This window comes from Hippocampus guttulatus, chromosome 6 (genome assembly GCF_054856545.1).
Source record: "Hippocampus guttulatus isolate MCC_2025c chromosome 6, RoL_Hgut_1.0, whole genome shotgun sequence".
Taxonomy (NCBI): Eukaryota; Metazoa; Chordata; class Actinopteri; order Syngnathiformes; family Syngnathidae; genus Hippocampus; species Hippocampus guttulatus.
In genome coordinates, this window is record NC_141266.1 from 18,461,319 (window position 1) to 18,482,538 (window position 21,220).

General features: G+C 42.8%; 1 protein-coding gene across 7 annotated transcripts; it reads right to left on the reverse strand.

The window, feature by feature from the left end:
• Nucleotides 1-1,637: 1,637 nt before the first annotated feature.
• Nucleotides 1,638-20,546, reverse strand: glcci1b (glucocorticoid induced 1b). 7 transcript variants are annotated; one of them, XM_086112917.1, is made up of 10 exons: nt 20,165-20,546; nt 19,646-20,021; nt 11,977-12,125; nt 8,160-8,249; nt 6,013-6,147; nt 5,157-5,282; nt 3,999-4,200; nt 3,745-3,865; nt 3,310-3,361; nt 1,638-1,819 (listed from the first exon to the last, which is right to left on the reverse strand). In XM_086112917.1, exons 2-10 carry the CDS (start codon nt 19,950-19,952, stop codon nt 1,790-1,792), a joined length of 1,212 nt encoding a protein of 403 aa, XP_085969043.1. In that variant the 5' UTR covers nt 19,953-20,021; nt 20,165-20,546; the 3' UTR covers nt 1,638-1,789. The 7 variants fall into 7 exon arrangements, with proteins under 7 accessions (XP_085969043.1, XP_085969039.1, XP_085969040.1 ...); XM_086112913.1 differs by having other exon boundaries at nt 1,638-3,361; nt 19,646-19,971; XM_086112914.1 differs by having other exon boundaries at nt 1,638-3,361; nt 11,977-12,122.
• Between the last annotated feature and the right edge of the window lie 674 nt (nt 20,547-21,220).

The following is a 21,220-nucleotide window of genomic DNA, read 5'->3' on the forward strand; positions in this document are numbered from 1 at the left end:
ACATAGTATAGTAAGGCGTTTTTTAGCCCGAAAAAACGACATAGTATACTAAGGCATTTTTAGCCCGAAAAAACGACATAGTATAGTAAGGCGTTTATAGCCGAAAAAAACGACCATGTATAGTAAGGCGTTTTTAGCTGAAAAAAACGACCATGTATAGTAAGGCGTTTTTGACCGAAAAAAAAAACGACCATGTATAGTAAGGCATTTTTGGACGACATTTTTAGCTGAAAAAAACGACCATGTATACTTTTTTAGCTTAAAAAAACGACCATGTATAGTAACGCGTTTTTGGACGAAATTTTTAGCCGAAAAAAACCACCATGTATAGTAAGGCGTTTTTAGCCGAAACAAACGACCATGTATAGAAAGGCGTTTTTGGATGAAATGTTTAGCCGAAAAAAATGACCATGTATAGTAAGGCGTTTTTGGACGAAATTTTTAGCCGAAAAAAACGACCATGTATAGTAAGGCGTTTTTGACCGAAAAAAACGACCATGTATAGTAAGGCGTTTTTAGCCGAAAAAAACGACCATGTATAGTAAGGCGTTTTTGACCGAAAAAAACGACCATGTATAGTCAGGCATTTTTAGTCGAAAAAAACGACCATGTATAGTAAGGCGTTTTTAGCCGAAAAAAATGACCATGTATAGTAAGGCATTTTTGACGGAAAAAAACGACCATGTATAGTAAGGCATGGTCGTTTTTTTCGGCTAAAAACGCCTTACTATACATGGTTGTTTTTTTTCGACTAAAAATTTCGTCCAAAAACGCCTTACTATACATGGTCGTTTTTTTCAGCTAAAAACGCCTTACTATACATGGTCGTTTTTTTTGTCCAAAAACCCCTTACTATACATGATCGTTTTTTTCGGCTAAATGGTCGTTTTTTTTCGGCTATAAATTTCGTCCAAAAACGCCTTACTATACATGGTCGTTTTTTTCGGCTAAAAACGCCTTACTATACATGGTCGTTTTTTTCGGCTAAAAACGCCTTACTATACATGGTCGTTTTTTTCGGCTAAAAACGCCTTTCTAAACATGGTCGTTTTTTTCGGCTAAAAACGCCATACTATACATGGTCGTTTTTTTTTTTGGGCTAAAAACACCTTTCTATACATTGTCGGGTTTTTTTCGCTAAAAACGCCTTACTATACATGGTCGTTTTTTTTGGCTAAAAATTTCGTCCAAAAATGCCTTACTACACATGGTCGTTTTTTTCGTCTAAAAACGCCTTACTATACGTGGTCGTTTTTTGCGCTGAAAACGCCTTACTATACATGGTCGTTTTTTTTCGTCTGAAAACGCCTTCCTATACATTGTTGGGTTTTTTTCGTCTAAAAACGCCTTTTTATACATGGTCGTTTTTTTCGTCTAAAAACACCTTTCTATACATTGTCGGGTTTTTTTCGTCTAAAAACGCCTTTTTATACATATCGTGACAAATGACCATGCACATTTCCGCCGTCAATCACATGCTGCCCGCACACAAGTCGGGTGTGTGTACCACTACGCCATCAGTGACGACTTCGAAAAACAACTTTCTAAAATACAATTATATTCTAAGATAAATTCGTTTAAAAAAAGTGTATACATGTGTTTGACAAATGTAACTTTTCCCATTTACGCCTTTGAAGTGTTGCTGGAATTTTTTATTTTGTAATCTGAAAAAACAAAAATCATCACAGGTGTGCACGCGCACACACAAACATACACAGGTACCATCAGTCCTCATCCGATTTTGTCGTACTTTGCTTTGGTCCATCATTTTAAGGGGTCAGAGCTGGCATCAGTTGGTACCCATGATGTAGCACGATCCCTGTGGAATGCGTCAACAGGTTTAACATGTGCCAATTGGCCAAAGGAGAAGATTCAGAGTCACAAAAAAAAAAAAAAAAAAAAAAATCCCGGCAAGGAGGCAAAAACTTTTTGGTCTCTCGCATTGAAAAAAATGTAACCATGTCCTAAAAAGACTACAAGCGAGATTACTCATGTCTCATCATGTAGAACTACAAGAGCAGCAGTGTTGTTGTCTACAAAGAAGCTGATTGGCCATCACAAAGCTGTCTGAAATGTTTGTTGCCATGGAAACCAACAGTCCAAACTCAAGTTCCATGAGCAGCAAAAAAAACAAAAAAAAAAAAAAAACAGCAAGTAGAAGAAGCCTCACAAGGGACATGTCCACACAAACAGTTTCATACATTTTTTACACCTTTTGTCTTGATTGGCTCAGGTGCTCCTTTACAGAATAACTGTAATCTTTCCAGAAATTTCTTATCTTTCCCCCCCCCCCCCCCCCAAAAATATTGAAATTATAATACCGGTAGGGAAACACTTGAATTTTTATTCAACATTCCCGACCACTGAAGAATAAGTCAAAAAGTCTTCTTTTTTTTTTTCAAGAAAAACAGTCTAAAGAGATTGTTTTCCGGGAGAAATACATTCATAAATTTTGGAAATTAGAATTGTGTACGGAAACATGCAATTGTACATGGATAGTCACATTTAAATAAAAAAATACAATAAACTCTTGTTTATTGTGGGGGTTAGGCTACAGAGAGATGGAAGTAGTGATTTTTTAAAAATTATTATTTTAAACCTTCACACTTAATGCCAATGTAATACGTGAGGTGCAGATATTTTTGTCCACTTGGGGTCGCCATCCTCATGTTGTACAGCGCCGTATTTGTGACTGACTGCATAGCTGGACTTGGCCTGGGCCTGTGACATGAGCCTGAACAAATTGGGAGCATCGAGTTGGCTAGCAGCTAACTGGCTAACCACTAGCCTCTCTGCTTGTCGAGTAACAGCGTCATTGATGAACAATAACAATTGCTTGTGTTTACTTGCCGTTTGTTCAATAACGTGATTGAAAGTGCATCGATGTTAGCCTAAATTAAATAAGCTAATAATTACTTTACTATAGCCGCACAGTTAAGCTTCTAGTTCGCACTAGCTTTATTGGCGCGGGTGGGGAGGAGGTGTTAAAAAATCTATTCTTGATTGTGTGGACATGAGCTTGATTTGGAATTAATGGAGTGCAAAGCTTTTTTTGTTGTTGCGTTCATAATGTGGCAGCGTCTTTTATATTCCTGACGACAAACCGCCGACGGCCGCCTCAGCTTCCTGCCTATCGGGCGAGTTGGGCGTGTCCTGAGACTGGGCGTCATTGCTGTGGAGACTGGCGGCACCGGCACCGGCGCCGGCGCCGGCGTCGGCATCGGCGTCGGAGCAGGACAAGGGCGAGAAGAGGGATGAGCAAAGCAGCTTGACCGGGCAGAAAGCTGAACCTCGAGGAATGAAGTTCACCTTGTTTTTGTCGGGACACGAGAAGAGCGGGAAGCCTTTTGATTGGCCACACCTTGGAAAAACAAAAAGCGTTGATTCAAATCCATCCGGCGGTTTTTGTTTCTTTTTCTGGTTGTTAACACATTACATGAAAAAGAATTTACACTGGAAATTGTAGCACATAAGCAAATCTTTCGATTTTTTTTTAGTTGTAAACAATAATCAAATGAACATGTTTTTAATGAAGAAGAGATATGTTCCAGTCTATGTAGAGAAAAGCAATGAATACATTGGATTTATTATTATGAACATGATTAAGATGAATTTCTCTAGGACAATGTCAAACAAATGGGGCAGAATTTCTTTTGCTCCTGCTACCTCGCGATGCATTCAAGTGAAATCAAGACAGAGAGCACGGAGGTGTACTCTGATACAAGCTAATTAATGTCAACTTACAGCATCTCCTCAAAGACTTTGACCCTCTCGCAGCCTTCCGGTGGCTCTCGTTTGAACATGTAGCTGTTGTTGGGTTTGGGAGACGTGGCAAACTTGGGAAGCGGCGAGCCGCACGCGCCTTCTATAAAAAAATTAATACGATTAAAACTACAAAACACAATACAATATGATATGGATTTTTATGTTTTTTCGGGGGCAGGGGTCCTCCCCATTGTACAATAAGTCTTCACTAGTGTAAGGCAGAGGAGTTAAACCTTTGTCCACGTCATCCGCTGAGGACGAGGGGCTTCCGTCCGGGGAGTGCAGGTGTTGGGGACTGAGGGGGCTGCGGAGTCGGGGGGACGGACTGAACTCTCCGCTGGAGGGGGCCTGGGTGTCCGTGTCCCGTGTTTCGCCCATGTTGCTGTAGCGGTGCAGCGGGAAAGGAGCCCGACGGCCGTCCGCTGCGTCCGTGGCCTGTTGTACAAGCGAGAGACAGCACTTGGGTAAAATGGGGGGGGGGGGGGGGGGGGGGGTTACACTTTGCCAGTTTGCTTGCTTGAAATGTTCATAAAAATAAAATTTAAAAAAAAAACATTTTAATCCGTAATTGCTTTTATTTTAAAAGCAATTACGGAATTTTATAAAAATATTTCATTTCACAAATCTATTTATTTTACCAGAATTAAGTCAGACTTTTCCCAGATTAAAAAAAAGGTCATAATCTTACAAGAATGAAGAAAAATACAAATAAATAGTATAGATTTTTAAAAAATGATTTTCAAAAAAAACAAAGAATTTAACTTAAGACATCAAAAATTATCAGATGAAAGGTGTTTTTTTTTAATCATAAAATCTCTATATAAATCATTGGCAAATTACAAGTACTTTTTTTTCAGGGAAACCCCAGAATAAAAGCAGTATTTTTCCAGAAATTCATTTTCCAAAAAAAAAAAATAATAATAATTTTTTAAGATAAAGTCACGTTTGCCAAGAAAAAGGTTGCAATCTAAGGAGAATAAAGCTAAATCCTACAATAAAGTCTTTTTTTTTCAAGAAGGAAATATAATCTTACAAGACTAAAGTCATATTTTTGAGTAACAGTTATGTATGTCTATTTTACAATCACTTTTTGGGTGAAAGTCAGATCATTCACAATAAAGTAATCAATCCCTATTTTTTTTTTCCCAGAGGACACTTTTGTAGCTTACTTGTTTGATGTACTACTCAAAGGTACATTGGAGATGTTGTTTGTTTTAAAATGACTATCACTGAACAGATTCTTGGTTCATCTTCAACTAAAAGCCATTCACAAAAAGTCAATTGAAAGTCAAACTGTGACGACCACGTGACTACAGTAAATGGTAATTAATGTGTATCCAAAAGGTGTGGGCGTGATAATAACAGTCCTACCGCTCCCAATGGGCGTTTACCTGTAAGCCGTGCTCCCAATCATGTCTGATGAAGACGTTTTCCAGCTCGTGGTTGATCGCCTCCACGCTGCTCGGCACTCTGCAGATCAGAGACTTGGCGGACAAAGAACAAGAAGATCCCTTATGCTGAAGAGGAAGAAAGAAGAAGAAAAAAAAACAATAGAAACAAATGCAGTATATATGAAAATGAAGTACAAGCGAAAGAATAAGACAGCAACTGTATTGTAAACATAAGCGCCAGTAAAGCGCTAGTTGTCGTCCCCACATAACAGAGAGAAATACGTTGAAGTATTGTTGTGTGCTGTTTTTGGAAGTGTTACTCCCCCTGTGTGTGTTAAAGTAGCTGTAGTTTGTGGAAACATTGCAGTTACATCTATGATATTTCGCATTGTGCGTTAGCGGCAAGCTAGCAGCCTCGCGCTACACAAAACGTCATGGTGTCATTGTGAACCATTTTGGTGTTGAAATAATGTTGAATCCCCTTTTGTATGTATCGCTCCTCCACGTGTGTCAAAGTTGCCGTTATTTGAAAGTTTCGAATAACCGTCACAACTATGCTAGTTTCCATCAAGCAGTACACGGCGTTCTGCGTGATGCGTTATATAAGCTGGCAGACGTTTGTGAGACGACGCATTGATTGGTTGGACGTGTCGGTGTTGAATACTTCTGAAAATTCATGAATTGACAGCCCCACCAAAAACGGTTTCGAATCCTCTGCGGATGCCACAAGGTGACACCAAAGCTCTATTTGCCGATTAAACCAAACGATGGCTTGACTAAACATTTGTTCCTTGGCACGAAGATGCCAAAGGAATGTTTGGGGGGGCTTTTTTAGTGTTCAGGGACTGGGCCTAACCTGTGAGGCACAGGCACCAGCGGCAGCAGCGGCGGCTTGTTGGGTGTGTGGCGTCCCGGACGTGGCGTCTCGCTCTTTGCTCTGCCGACTCCCTTGTTTGCCGCGCTGAAGCTGCAGCCTCAGCTTGGCAATCTGCTGGAAAAGGGACAAAATGGAACAGATTCAATGACACGGCATGCACAATTGCGGAAAGTGTAAAAAAAAAAAAGTTTTAACGAAAGGAAGGAAAAAAAAAAAGAGTTGGGAAAAATCACGTCGATGATGATGTCAAAAATGAGGTCGGTTTTCCTGATCTGTTGCTATGTTATCAATAATGACCTAATATGATGACATAAAGCCCCCCCCACACACACTTTTATTCCCTCTGTGGCACTTGGTAAACTCACAAATCCGTATGAAACCACTTGATTTCCCTATTAGTTGCTATTTATCATCATAACGTTTGACAAATAAAAGCGTGAAGGTCTAAATCGACGTCAAACAGAGTATCGGTACCGGAGGGGAAATAGTCACCAGACTATTTCCCCTCCGGTACCGATGTAAAAAAAAATGTATTTGTGACAAACCTCCATCGAGACATGCGTCAAATTAAGGGCAATTACATGCACTTTCCATATTGCTTGCTATTATGTCATTATCTGATCACGCAATGATCCCGTCATATTTTTTTGGGGTCTTGAAAGCCTCATCGCACGCCACCTCTTAGCAAATCAACATTGCTTGAACAGTGTTTGAACTCCTAAAGACTTCATAACAACGCAGGGCGTGATGCAGCCATTCACGTCCGATGATGAACCGAGCTCAGTGAAAAGGGAGGGCTCGCGATGGTGGTGGTGGTGGTGGTGGTGGGGGGGGGGGGGGGGGGGGTCTTCTGTATCAGACGAAAACAGGATGCCCTTTATGGGCCTGAGAGACGCACTTGTGCTATGCAGACAAAAGGTGCGGTCTTCACCGCTCGCCACCACAAAGACGGCTCTCTTTGCACGCTCCCACACATGCAGCGGTGCGCTTTGAATGCGGCGCACATTCAAGGGATCAGTTCAAATATGGGAGGCGGCGGTGCAGTGGCGCTTCAGGGAGAGAAAGACCTTAAATTTAGAGTTGGACGCCTAATAGGCAAGAGCGGTCGGATTAGAGACGGAAAAGCTTATGCAAAGGCTGACCGCGGCGCAAGCAAAGACACATGTGGAGTTAAACCCCCGGGGAAAATGACAAAAACACGTGTCGCAGCAGCTGCCAGTTTCATTGTGGGAGTGACCAGGAGAGAGAAAATGCGAGAGAGAGGAGAGGAGAGAGAGAGTGAAAGAAAAAGCATACGTGAGAGAGTTTGAGAAAGGGTGCGGGAAGAAGTGAGTGACTGTAAAAACGTGAGAGAGTTTCTGAAAGAGGACGAGTGAGTGGATGAGTCAATAAGTGTGAGAGTGTCAGTGTGAGTGAGTGAGTGTTACCGGTGAGTGTGGAAGTTAGTGAGAGAGTATTTGAGGTGCGTGACAGTTGTGTCAAAGTGTGTGCAAGAGTGAGGGAGAGACTGACCGCAAGAGACTAAGTGGAGAGTGAGCGCGAGACAATGAATTAAGAACATGTGAGAGAGGAAAGGAACGAGCACAAGTTTGAGTGTCGGAGGGAGTGAATGAGAGCACGGTGGTGAGTGTGTGTGTGACAATGTGTGCCATAGGAAAAGAAAAATGAGAGCGCGAATGAGGTTGAGAGAATGAGCTCAGAGAATGTGAGAGAGTGTCAGTAAGGACTGTAAGTGCGCGCTTGTGAGAAAACCTATGAGTGAGTGAGAGTATGGTGGAAAATTTGGCATGCGAGAGTGAGGAGGGAAGAGTGCAAGTGAGCGAGAGAGAATAATAAGATAAGATAAGAAAACCTTTATTAGTCTCGCAATGGAGAAATTCCCAATTCACAGCAGCAAAGTTATGAAAGGAAGAAGTAGAACAACAAAATATAGGAGCTGCTGGAAAGGCAGCCACTCTTGCAGCGCCATATTGAATCTGAGAATGTGTGAGTGTGAAGGAGTGAAGGTGTGACAGAATGAGCGAGGTTGAAAGAGTTTGCAGTGTGTGTGTGTGAGAAAGTGGTGGGAGAGTGAGCGTGAGGTTGAGGTTGAGGGAGCGAGTGCGTGCGTGCGTGCGAGCATCTACCTCCTTGAGGTGGTCTGCGCTTCCCCAGGAGGCGGACCTCTGGTGAGGACTTCCTTGGTCCGCCCCGTCGTCCATCCACATGCCTGGAGTCTGAAAGGCGCAGAAGTACATTCTCTTGAGCCATCCGTCAATCCACCCCCCCCCACCCCTCCCTTTGACTATTTCATTATGTTGGTAAACAACGGGTGCCATGACACGTCCGGGTGCTAGAGAAGTGATTGACTTTCCTTCGCAAACCATGGGAAAAAAATAATTTAATGCACCGCAATGGGTGGGCGATGTGGCCCAAAGTAACATCTCCAATTTTTGGGGGGGGGGGTCTGATTTTTCCCTTCTAATTAAATGAAAGACTAAGCCACAAGATGATGGCAATTCATTACTTTGGTATAAAGGAAGCTCCTCAACTCGCTTCAACGTCGTTCAGCGGCCCCAAAATGTTGGCAAAGTACTACTTTTGTCTCAATGAAGCTCCTCAACTGATTTCAACATAGTTCCTTTGTACCAAGATATTACAAGATGACGACAACGGCGCGACATAAGCCAAAACGAACCACCTCAACTGACTTAAACATCGGTCCTTGACCTAAATTGAAATACCAATTTTGTTTTTAATCAAGAAACGCACACGATTTAACGCACATTTCAAGTTTATGGGAAGAAACTCATTTTATAATTGAATTATAATAATTTCAGTATGTGGGGCCCAGCCAGTATCAACACGTGTTGTGTTGTATTGTAACTTAAACGGATGGGGCCATGAACCTCCTCGTTAAGCCTGTGTGCGGGTTTTGGGACGGAAATTTTGGCATAGGGTAGCCTTCGCATGGCAAGTTTTTCATCCCAATGAGACTGCGTTTTATTGTCGACTAAACAAAATTTTTTGGTTTGTTTTCTACCAGATTACTATTTTTCCCAAATTTGAATTCTTTGTTTCTAAAAATCCTTAATGGCAATGGCAGCCGTGTGTGGCGTCACCGTTGTGTGCCCCTTTGGCCCGCAGAAGCAAGCGTGAAGCTAGATAGCGAGTCGGCGTGCAGATAGAAACTTTCCGCGACCGATCCCACACGCAGAGCGGCAAGCGGGTCACATCCTCAAGAATCCAAAGCAGGAAATCAGCACCGCCGCCGCTTTCCATGGAATTCCGATTGTTTGGCTTGCACGCCAGGACACGCATGCCTCGAAGGATGGTTGGAGGAAGAGGCCGAATTGTTTGCTGCTCATTTCTGAAAATCAGCAAGCGCAGCCGTCATAAAATACGGGTCAAAAAACAAGGTCCGTTTGGTTTGCGTGTGGGAGGTCTCGTTTCAAACCACATCCGGAATAAGTGTACGCGTTCAATGTAAACAATAAAAACAGAATTGTTTTGAGGTGTACGCCTCTGGTCTGGCATACATATGACTTTTTTTTGTCTAAATGGGGGGGGGGGGGGGGTTGCAGTTTTACAACGGGTGTGAATGTGTTTTGCATTAGAACTGATCTTGATTTATATCACGTGTGAACACGAATTAAATCAGGTGTGAATGGTTTTTTTTTCCTTAACGTCGGTATGAACGAGGTCCAGAAGTGTTTCATATTAGGTGCTGAGGCCAGCACCAACTTTTGGCTTTGCATGTGCGACTCTGTAGTCGGAACTCTGGAAGAACCTTTAACATTTGGCGAGAATATGCGTGAACCTGTTTGAATGTGTTTTGGACCAGGTGTGAATGCACAAATTATAATCATGAGGTGTGACCTGTTTTCCAGTATATAACCAAGGACGAATCATATTTTATGTAACCGGATGTAAACATGTTTTATTACCAGATGTAAACAGGTTTAATTGCAGGTGTGTTTAGTACCAGATGCGAATGTGATTTATACAAGGAGTGAATGTTTATTTATTTGTTATTATGTTATTATGACTTCAAGATGGCGCCGCGAGAGTGGCTGCCTTTACAGCAGCTCCTATACTTTTGTTATTCTACTTTTCATTACTTTGCTGCTGTAAATTGGGAATTTCTCCATTGTGAGACGAATAAAGGTTTTCTTCTTCTTTTTTTAAATCTGGTGTCAACATGTCTCACACCTGGCGTGAAAGTGTTTTTAACAGCAGCTGCAAATGCATATAAAGCGGCGCAAACATATTGAACATGATGAGGTGTGAACTGTTTTCATTGCAGGTGAGAATGTTTTGGATTGTGTCAAGATATTTTATATTGGGTGTCATTACGCATCGCCGGGTGTTAACAGCTTTTTCTCTCAAGCACGTTATTAGGTATGAATGTAGTCGCAGTATTCTTTATAGGATGTGCGATTGTGTTTCACACCAGCTGTTATGTAATAGGTCGAAATTTATGATACAGACTTTTGTTCCCCCCAGTACACGGCTTGACGAAAAGTCCACGTGTCTTTGAGACTGATGTTGCCTTCATATTTGAGGAATGTGCTGGGAGATTATTTTGCGATTCCACTTGTATCTCTTCAACCTGAGATTTCCTCAACAAGGCTTAGTAGTGGAGCGCCCAGTAGATGCCCAATCGTGGCAGGGGTACTCGAATGCAATGTTTTAATTGGGGGAGTGGGGTGGATGGGGGGGGGGGGCTGTCTAAGCTATTTGATGAGTCGGCTTTTGTTCGGCGGTTCCTTATGTTCATAAAGACGTTGTGTGTTGGGCTATTAGCATGTCTATGGGCCCTCTGTCACACAAAGGGAAGGCGTTCCACGGGGGCCACGAGGGCCAGGTGGTGAGCAGGGGGATTTGTCCTCACCCCGGGGGACAGGTGCAAACCATCAGCATAGTTCGGAAAGAGGGAGAAAAAAAATGGCCGAGGTCCCTTTGTGCACGGTTAGCAAGAAGTAGTCTTTGACCGATTGTTGAGGGGAAGTTTGTCAATGTATTTGCTCAAGGATTGTCGAAGGGGATCGCTGTTCTCTTCGCTGAGAGTTCACATTTCAGCAGCAAATGTGTGGACTGGAGCTTTACTCCGCGCTGACATTGTTTGGATAATCGCCGTCAAGTTCAGTTAAAATAACGAAGGCTTACAAGGCAGGAAAAACTTTTTGGTTGTTCACATGATCAAGGATGTCACGGCCAGAACAGAAGTTCGTCAGGCTGCTTCAGTCAATGCATTCTAACAGGTTGACAGCTGATATAACGCAATGACTGAAGCATCAGAATCTACTTTTCACGAGCATTGGATAATGCCAATGTACATCCTGTTCAGGCTTACAAAAAAACAAAAACAAAATCCCACCTCCACACCTCGTGCACGACGTAAAACCTGCTCACTCACTGTTAAGAGACATTCACACAATGCAAAACATGTTTACACCCCCCCCCCCCCCCCCCCCCCCCAAAAAAAGACACTCACACAGTATAGAGTGAGTTCACTCTGGACACGTTTCAGATCTGGTATGAGATACATCCATACAATGTCAATTCGTACAATATAAAACTTTTTTAAAAAGTCGTTTATCATATTTGTAGCGCTTTTTGTACATGTTAAAACCTCAGAAAACATATTTGGCATTTAACACCTTGGCCTGCCACTGTACGCAATGAAGCACGGTCCCACCTGACATAGCAAAAGGTTTCACACCTGTTCAGACCTAATTTAAAACACGTTCACGCCTGACATAAAAACACATGCGGGTCTGTTTCCACTCGGTATAAAATGTGTTCACACCAGAAATAAACCACAGTCACACCAGCTATAAAAGACAATTACATTCGTACCCCATAAAGTATCTTGACAGATAACAAATTCACTCCAGATAGACACGTTCACACCTGACACGAAACATCCCACCTTCCTTTTTTTTGACTGGTTCGGTGTACCTGAGTGGATTTGTCTTTCATACAGTAGGGGTAAGGCCCGTGAACATCTCGGGGCCACTGTCCGGTGAGGTACGGGGCGGTGATGGCGTCCAGGGAAGATGTCCGTCGGATGGCGCTGGAGCTACGCATCTGCAACTTGGACCTTTCTGCTAGAAACGGAGACAATGTACGTCGTTCATCGTTTTTGGAAATAATTATAATAATTATTATGCCGCTGGCGGCCCCGGTGGTCCAGTGGTTAGTGCGTCGACCTCACAGTGCAGAGGTACGGGGTTCAATTCCAGCTCCGGCCTCCCATGCATGGCAGGCTGATTGAACACTCCAAATTGTCCCTAAGTGTGAGTGTAAGCACGAATGGTTGCTCGTGTGTGTGTGCCCTGCGATTGGCTGGCAACCGATTCCAGGTATCCCCCCCCTACTGCCCGAAGACGGCTGGGATAGGCTCCAGCACCCCTCTGGCTGCCTCATCCCTTTTGAGGATAAGCGGATTGGAAAATGGATGGATGGATGCCGATAGCTTTTTTTTTTTGGCTTCATCTACACTGTAGTGCAGGGGTGCCCAAACTTTTTGGACCGAAGATCTACTTTTCGATCAACTAACCTACCGGGATCTACCCGTACCGGCACGCGCGCGCACACACACACGCGGCATGATGACAAACAGCCTGAAACTGAGGCATGCAATGCACTTTTGCAGCCTGTTGTCGTAGCTCACACGTACCCTTTTAAAGTACTTCCCTGGGCCCTCCTAGAGTCCCATTCTTTGCCCGTGCCTTCAGTGAATTGTACACGAAGCAAACTCTGAATGAGAATAATGACGATAAAAGATAGAGCGCAACAGCTCTGATCACAAGCTGCAATTGCAGACTGCTGAGCGCAAACAACTTCCGGTGACGTAATCACGCGCCACCGTAAATTCAAGATTTAAATGCTTTATTTTATTTTATTTTTTATGAAAATGAGACTGATAGGATGATTAGGGTGCAGCGTAAATTAACACAAAAATATATTACTAACAAGTACAAAGACACACAAATGGTTGTTTTTTTTCTCCTCGACACTCCTCGGATCTACTAGGAACCTGTCTTAGATCTACCAGTAGATCAGGATCGACGTAACGGGCTTCCCTGCTGTAGTGGATAATAATAACAGAACGCAAAGAAACAAAATGTTTTTATGAAATGTATTTAATGCATGTTGTGGCCTGCAGCATCTCCTAATGAGTGTTCTCACATACCAGGGCATTACAGTACCTGAATTGCTCCATTTTTCACTTGAGAAAAGGCGCATCGGAAGTAGCTTGCAAGTCAAAATTTGGCTCGCAAAATGCCTCGTGACCTCAAAAAGTCAAAGGTCGCGCCGCTCTTAAGTCAAGACGGGACACTGTTCATGGAACACCTGTTTTTCAATCATACTTCCACGGCTATCTTCAGCAGGAACATCCGCAAGCGTACAAGCTGCAGAGGGCAACGTTTTGAATTTGGCGTTGCATCAAAACGACAAAGTTCACTGTGGACTGAAAGCCCCGGTTGTGCAATGACGCTCCTACAAAGAAAACAAGCAAGCTCATTCGGTTGCACGATGTCATGCCCGCCGCATCTGAGCTCATAAACACAAAGTGCATTAATACTGCATGCACGCACGGACATAAGCCCCAACAATCAAAAGTGCATTAGGCTTGCCTGGTTGGAACGATCAGGGTTACTTTGAGAATCTCCCAGCCAATAGCATCGTCTTATATTTTGGTATTTTAAATTTGGTATGAGAAATGTTTTTCTTCATAATTTTTTTAAAATATTTTTTAAAGTGTTGTGTAATATTTTTTTGTTTCTCAATTCTCCTCTGCCATGCATGTGCCCCCCCCCCCGATCTATTTTGGCAGGATTCTTCAAATATTCCTCCAGTATTTTTTTCCATCATATATTTTTGCATTCATCCGATATTTTGTATTTTTGATTAAATATCTAACATTTGTCTACGTTTGCACTACTTTTATCTTCTTATATTTCTGCATTTTTTTCCCCCATCTAACATTCATGTGATGTTGACTTTTGTTTAACTATTTTCCAATAGTTTGTCATAATACTTGTGTATTTATTTCTAATATTCGGGTATTATGGGTGATATATATTTGTTTTACTCTTACAGTCCCCCCCAGTCAAGATAGTTACGCATTACTGCCTGGGCTCTTTTGTTTTAAAAAGCTCAAAAGTCTTGCTTTGATTTGTATGTTGCAACAAGTCTAACTTTTCATCAAATATTTCAGTAGTTTTGTCAAATATTTTATATTCACAACACGATACGTACATACTAAATGTAATGTTTTTGTAGTAGTGTGTTTTTATAGGTTTTTTTCCCCCCACTTTGCCGTCTAACACGTTGGCATATTTCGCTAGAACACTCATCATATCGTGCGCAAACACAAAGCGCATAAATACTGCATGCACGCTAAGACGTTAGCAACAAGAAGTGCATTAGGGTTGTCAAGTTGGCACTCCAGTACAGTACGAGGCCCTTTCAAGAGCTGCGTATGATGAGCATTAAAGATGCTGTACATTCTGTCCTTGCTCTACACACACACACACGCACTCCAAACGCGAGGCGCCCCTCTCGCTGTCCCCTACACACAAGCAGCCATTGTTGGTAGAACATACAGGCCCGTCCAGCCAAAGGTATGGCCTAAGTAAGCTCACTGGGCTACAGTACAATTCCACGGACAAAGACGACGGGCTACATTTCCATCAATATTGATACAGGGCCGGCCAGGCCTCTCGGAGCAGGGGATTGTGGTTATTTTCCACCGTCTCCGCACTTGCCAGACCAGAATAATCTCCCCCGGTGAGCCTGGCCAAGACGATCAAAGCATCCCGATTTTTGGGGATGAAGAGTGATTATTTTCAGGCTGGAGTTGTAATAAAAACTTTGCCTTTAGTGGACATGGGGAATGAATCGCGCCCGCATTTCCAGAGCGAAGCGAGTGCTTTATGAACGGGAGAGCAAAAGGTGAAAACAAATGTGGTGCCACCCGGTAAAAGCACGGGCGGAGAGGTGTTCATGCAGACTCAGGGGAAAACGCACATACATCCAATGGTGTCCTGAGGTACGACTAATTTGCTCCGTGACCACACTCGTAACTCAAAACACTTGCATCTCAAGTCATCTCGCCCCACTGAAATGGAAGAAAATGCCATTAATCCGTTCAAGCTTCCCAAAGCAAACTATGATTTAATGTGTTTTAATAACAAAATAGAATTATTGCACATTCTGAAAACATAGTAATGACATAGTTGGATAAAAACGAAAGAATTAAATGGATATTGTGCCGCTCCTTCTGGTGTGCAGTACATTACACACACTTACACACACACCAAGAAACTACTGCTTTGGGTGAAGTTCATTGCGGCCGTACAGTGCGTGCATCGCAATTTTTTGTGAGCAAGTAAAAAAATAAAAATAAAAATAAAAATCAGAACAGCAGCTTGTATGGTGAAAATCACTTACTTGGGTGCCTCATATTTTTTACAATACAATATTCAAGTGTGCCCTCCCTCATATTAAAAAACCATGTCATAACATTTTGTGTGTATGTGTGGAGGGTGGGGGGGGGGGGTCTGGTATGGCTTAATGGCATTTCATTTCATTGGGGACTTGAGACGAATATTTTGGCCTATTGGCGCGATCACGGAACAAATTCAACATTTACGTCAAGGTACCGCTGTAATATTTGCCTTTTTCTAATATTTTTAGATTCTCTGTGTCTTGCTACAAAGTTTTGAGAATTTCTAAATAAATACTGCCCACAAGGACGGAGTCTGGTGTTAATGTTGGCTGTGAGCATGAGAGAAGGCTTCAGCATGTGTCCCTCAGTTGGTCAGGAAACAGCCTGCCAGCTTTGTTAGCATCACTGCACAAGTTCAACTCTAACAAAACAAGCAGGCACCGACGAGTCACTGCAAGACAAAAACAAAGGTGTGCCAACGACGCCGTTACAAAAAATAAAATAACGTCGCAGCTGTTTTAGCAGATCGACCATTTGGGAGCCGCTTTTCACATTCGGTCCGACTCTGCAGTTTTGACCCGGGCCACAATGAAACAGGAGCCTTTCAGCACAGCTGCCACTTTGTTGACACTCTTTGTTGCAGGGGGAAAAAAAAAGGTTTATCGGGCAAGTGATGTCATGCGGAATATGACACTTATGCCCACTATCTGCTAAGTTTGACGTTGTGCTGGTTTTCTGCTTCCAAACAGTACTGCTTTTGTTGCATGGGCCACTGGAAAAAAAAAATGCACATTTTAGGAGATGGAGACTGCAGGATCCAGGGCTGCGGCTCAGCAACCAGCTAATCTAATGGTAGCATGCATGTGGAGTACATTATCAGTCCCTGGGGTGTGTTTTGACAGTAAGGTGGCACCGATACGCCACGCCGGCCGGGAGGTGAGAGGTCGCCGCTCTCTGAAACCAAGGTATGCTCGGCATGCGGACAGGCCGGGACACGGATGCCCTGTTGTGGAAGAAGAAGACAAGTGCGGCTTCTCATTTCCTGTTGCGCACGCTACACTGATCAAGGTAGGCGGTCATCCCGGGCGCAGGAATGCAGGGGGTATGCATTAATATTCTTTGATGAGCGGCTTTGAGAGGCCTGACTGAATATAGGACGCTCCAAAGGAGATTTGAACTCCCGACTGTGAGGCAGCCGTGTTAACTTAAGTCAGCTATGTGAACCACTATGCTGCCAACAGCCATAACACGTGTCCAACAGATGAATGCACGGATATCGATATCTCACCAACAAATCCTGTTTTGGGGAGGAAAAAAAAAAAAGTCAAACCAGTCGGACTTGAGTCAGCTGTGTGAAGCACTGCACCAGCAGTATTCCTCCTTCGAATCCTGCTCGGGTGCTCAGATATTGCAACGCTATGGTTATTTCTCATACAAATCCTGCGGTAGAAACACAAGCCAAACCAGTGGGAATTACCGGTAAGCCCAATTATGTGAACCACTACCCTGCCAACAACCAAACACAAATGTCTAAGAAATTCATTCGGCGAGATGTAAAACGGTTTCCTACTTCTATCACTATTCCACCTACAAACAGAGTGATAAATGGTCAAGCCAATACCGGGTCCACTCGAGGCTACGTGGACGACTACATTGTCAAAAGCCTTATAAGGAAGTAGCTGGAGTCATTCATTGCCATGTAAAAACATTTTGTGCTTATGTCAGTATTCCGCCTCCAAATCCTGCAGTGAAAACAAGCCACAACAGACATTGGGAGGAGACTGAGTCAGCAATGTGAACCGGTACTCTGCTCAAAGCCCTACATACCGTAGAATTCTGTGCATAATACCAAAATCAACCTTAAAAAGCATTTTCACGACCATACGGCGCACCGTATCAAAAGGCATCGCGATAGTTAAGGGTGCTATTTCGATATTCAACGCATACACAAGACGTGTTGTATTATTGGATGCGGGCATGATAAAACGTACACTAGCTTATAAAATACGGTAGGATTGCATGCACGCTAGTCTGTTTTTTAAAAAGGCAGTACAACCAAACTCAGTTTTGCTCCCACTGCTTTTATAAAAACATATGCGAGCATGTACGCATGCTACCGTTTGTTTTTTTTTAAGATGGTGTACGTTTTCATGCCTGCGTCCAATAATGAAGTATGTCTTGTGTATGTGTTAAATCCAAAAACAAAACCAGTAACTGACACTGGGCCTCTTGATACGGTGAGCCGTACGGTCATGAAAATGCGATAACTTCATTCATTGTTTCATGTCAGAAAATGTCACGGTATGATTATTAGCGTTGCATATCCATTTTAATTATTTTGGTGGTTTGAACTCCAAGTGTTCCCCAAAATGTTGATTGAACTCCCAAATCTTCCAATTTTGGGGTTCCAAGTTATCACACCTTTGTTTCCGGCACATTTTTCTTCAATAAATTAAGTTTGAATTTCAATCTTTACAGACTTTAAAGGTTCTTGGGCAGGATTGAGTTATGATGTCCCTTCGAGGGCCGTTATGACTCTAAATTCAAAAAATGTTAAGGTAAGTTCCCTTTCCATGATTACATATACAAAGGTTTTTTGGAGTGGATTGAATACAACTTTATTGTCAAATGTGCACGTACAGCACAGATGAAATTTCTTCCCTTTCCAGACAACATAAAACATGAGGAGCTGCTGTAGGTGTCCGCGCCGCCATCAAAAGAAAGTAAAAAAAAAAAAAAGACAAAATAATACAAAACAACACACGAGACACATACAATCGTGCAATCTTAACCATTTTTTAAACTCAGAAACTAGTAAATAATTGTTTGTTCAATCATTTTTAAATTTATATTCAAGGAGTTATATTGGTATGCGTCTAAAAGTATATTGGTCGAGAAATAAAGATTTTTTTTCCCCCTCTTTCTTTTTTGTCCACTATTGAAAAAAATGACCCAGAGAAAAACAAAAAGTGTTCAGTTTAGGTGATTTTAGTTGAACATATAATATCCATCCATCCATTTTCTAATCTTATCCTTACAAGGGTCGCGGTCGTTGGGCAGTAGATGGGGTACACCCTAAACTAGTTTGCATCCAATCGCAGGGCAAACATAGATGAACAACCATTCGTGCTCACAACCACACCTTGGGAAATTTTGAATGTTCCATTAACCTGCCATGCATGTTCTTGGAATGTGAGAGGAAACCGGAGTACCCGGAGAAAACCCTCACAAGCACAGGGAGAACATGCAGAGTCCACACACGAAGGCTGGAGCCGGAATCAAACCATGTACCCTTGTACTCTGAGGCAGACGTGCTAACCAGTCGCCCTTAATATGTACAGTATAATACTTGATCTTTACGAAGAAGTCAACGGTCTGGTCAAAATAAAGATTGAATAAACGCCTTTTTAAGCATTATGTGCTTTGTAGCACTGGGTGACATAGCTCAAAAATGTTTCGCAAGTATTTAATATCAGTCAATCTTGACAATTGTTTTTTTTTAACACGAGGGTCCCCAGTTTATTCAAAATGCTTATTTGCATTAGATGCTAAACCAAAGCAGTATTGCTGATCATTATTATTATTACTAACCTTTATTCAATGTTCATACAAAAGTGTGGTCAACTAATACTCTCTTGTCGTGCATGCAGTTGCATTGACCAATCGTCTTAGGAATACTTTTATCTTTTCAGCAGACTCATGATTAGCGTAAATAGTCTATTCATACTTTAGTTGCGTGATTTTGACTTGAGTGCGATGCCAAAGGGGGGACATGGCGAGCACTATATTCGACTCTGGAGATCGTGTGATTATTAGTCGCACTTTTATCTTTTGTGTCGATAGTTCCAACTCCAAGTTAGCCCAAAAATGTTGGTTGCATTTCAACTTGTTTGTCTTTTGAGTTGCTGGGGTTATAATTACACTTTTGTCTTTGGTGATGATGGTTTAGACTCCGACTTTTGAAGCACGCGACCACAGGAATTCTGGTTGAACTCCAAATTTTTCAACTTTTGTGTTTGCTGTAGATGATTTGAACTCCCAAGTTTTCCATTTCATTATTATTACCTGTTGACTTATGAGTTTTCACATTGTTTCTGTATAAACTGTGTGTGTGTAAAAATGAAGAGTTACAACGTGGCGTGACATACTTTTAGCGTGTGTGTTGTTTACCTTTGGAAACGGGCGAGTCCGGGGGGCAGGAGCCGTCCTTGTTTTCGGACGACAGTCCCTGCTTACTTCCTGGGGGGAGGAGAGTCGGGCTGGAGGGGGGGCTGGAGCCTCGGCTGCCCGCGGCGGCCCCGCCGTGGAGGCTCGGCGGCGGCCGCGTTGGGCTGCCCTGGCCGCCGCGCAGCAGCTGGTAGGGCACGGTGGCGCGGAGCGGGTGCAGGCGACATCCGCCGTTTCCGAACGAGCCCGGGGAGCCCGCGTTGCTGCGCCTCACCCGGGGCTGTTGGAGCGAGTTGCCGGGGACTGACATCCTTCCCCAAAGAGTCCGACTTTAAATAGCGAAAACAGGGAGAGGAAAAAGTGAGGGCACCAGCAGCAGCTGTTGGAGTGGAGGAAGAGTTAGCACAACACGTTAGCTTCCTCTTTTTGTGTGCGTGCGTGTGTGCGCGCGTACGTGCATACTCGACTCTTACGCTCGAAGAAAAACAGTAATGAAAAGATGTGTGTTGATGTAAAACTTACCTTTAAGTTACGTACAAATGCGAACTCGCACCTTAATCATAACACAAGTGGCTTAAAGTGAAATTTATAACTTATTTAAAAGCTGAGTTGAGGCCACAAAAGATGCGTACCACCCATCTCGACCATTCTACTAAATGACTTGACTTGGCTAGACCACTAGTTGACGACTATTTGGGGCGAGCTCAAGTGGCCGCTCAGCGGCTTGTGATTGGACAGTAGCGATGTACAGTACGGCCGTCGATTGGTCAGAGATTATCTATCGACGGCGCTTGTAACCAATGGCGCCACAAGCAGGGCTCGACTGAGTTGTAACGTGGGTCATTATCGAGCTACTCCCGACGGCGACGGTGGAAAATTGAGTTATCATTAAAATTAGTTCACACTTTCCACTCTAATCTCTGGTGATCATGGAAATGTTTGATAAACACAGAAAGACCCTTCAAATTCTCCAGACAAATTGGTGACTCTTGAGCCAGGAATGGAACAAAATACAACTTTTTGTGGTCAACTATTGTATTTTTAATTCACACATTTTCCATTTCTGTGGGGCAACTTCCACTTCCTAGGCCAAACATTTCACTTTTGTAACAAAATATTGGAGGCGGGGGGGACGAAACATAGCATTTTTGTGGCAAAACACAGCATTTTGTGGTCAACTGCTGCATTTTGGTGTACACTTATTGCATTTCCTCTGGAAACTACCACTTTGCAGGCCAAATATATCACTCTTGTGACAAAATATGAAGTAAATATAACATGTCACTGCCAAGATACTCCACACCCCAGTTACTTGCACAAAATATGTTTTTAGCATTTAGGAGAAACTGGATTCTTTAAATAAAATATATAATTTTAGTGCCAAAATGAAGCATTTAATGACACCTATTTTTTTTTGCATTTGCAATTGTTGCATTTTCATTGGCTTTTTTTCCCCACTTTTCTAATCAGATGTCATTTTGGCACGCCGTAACGCGGACAATTATTGTACTTCTGTATCAAAATATTACCCCGTGAGGTCAGCTCTTGCATATTAGTGTGCACAATTTAAATTTCTAT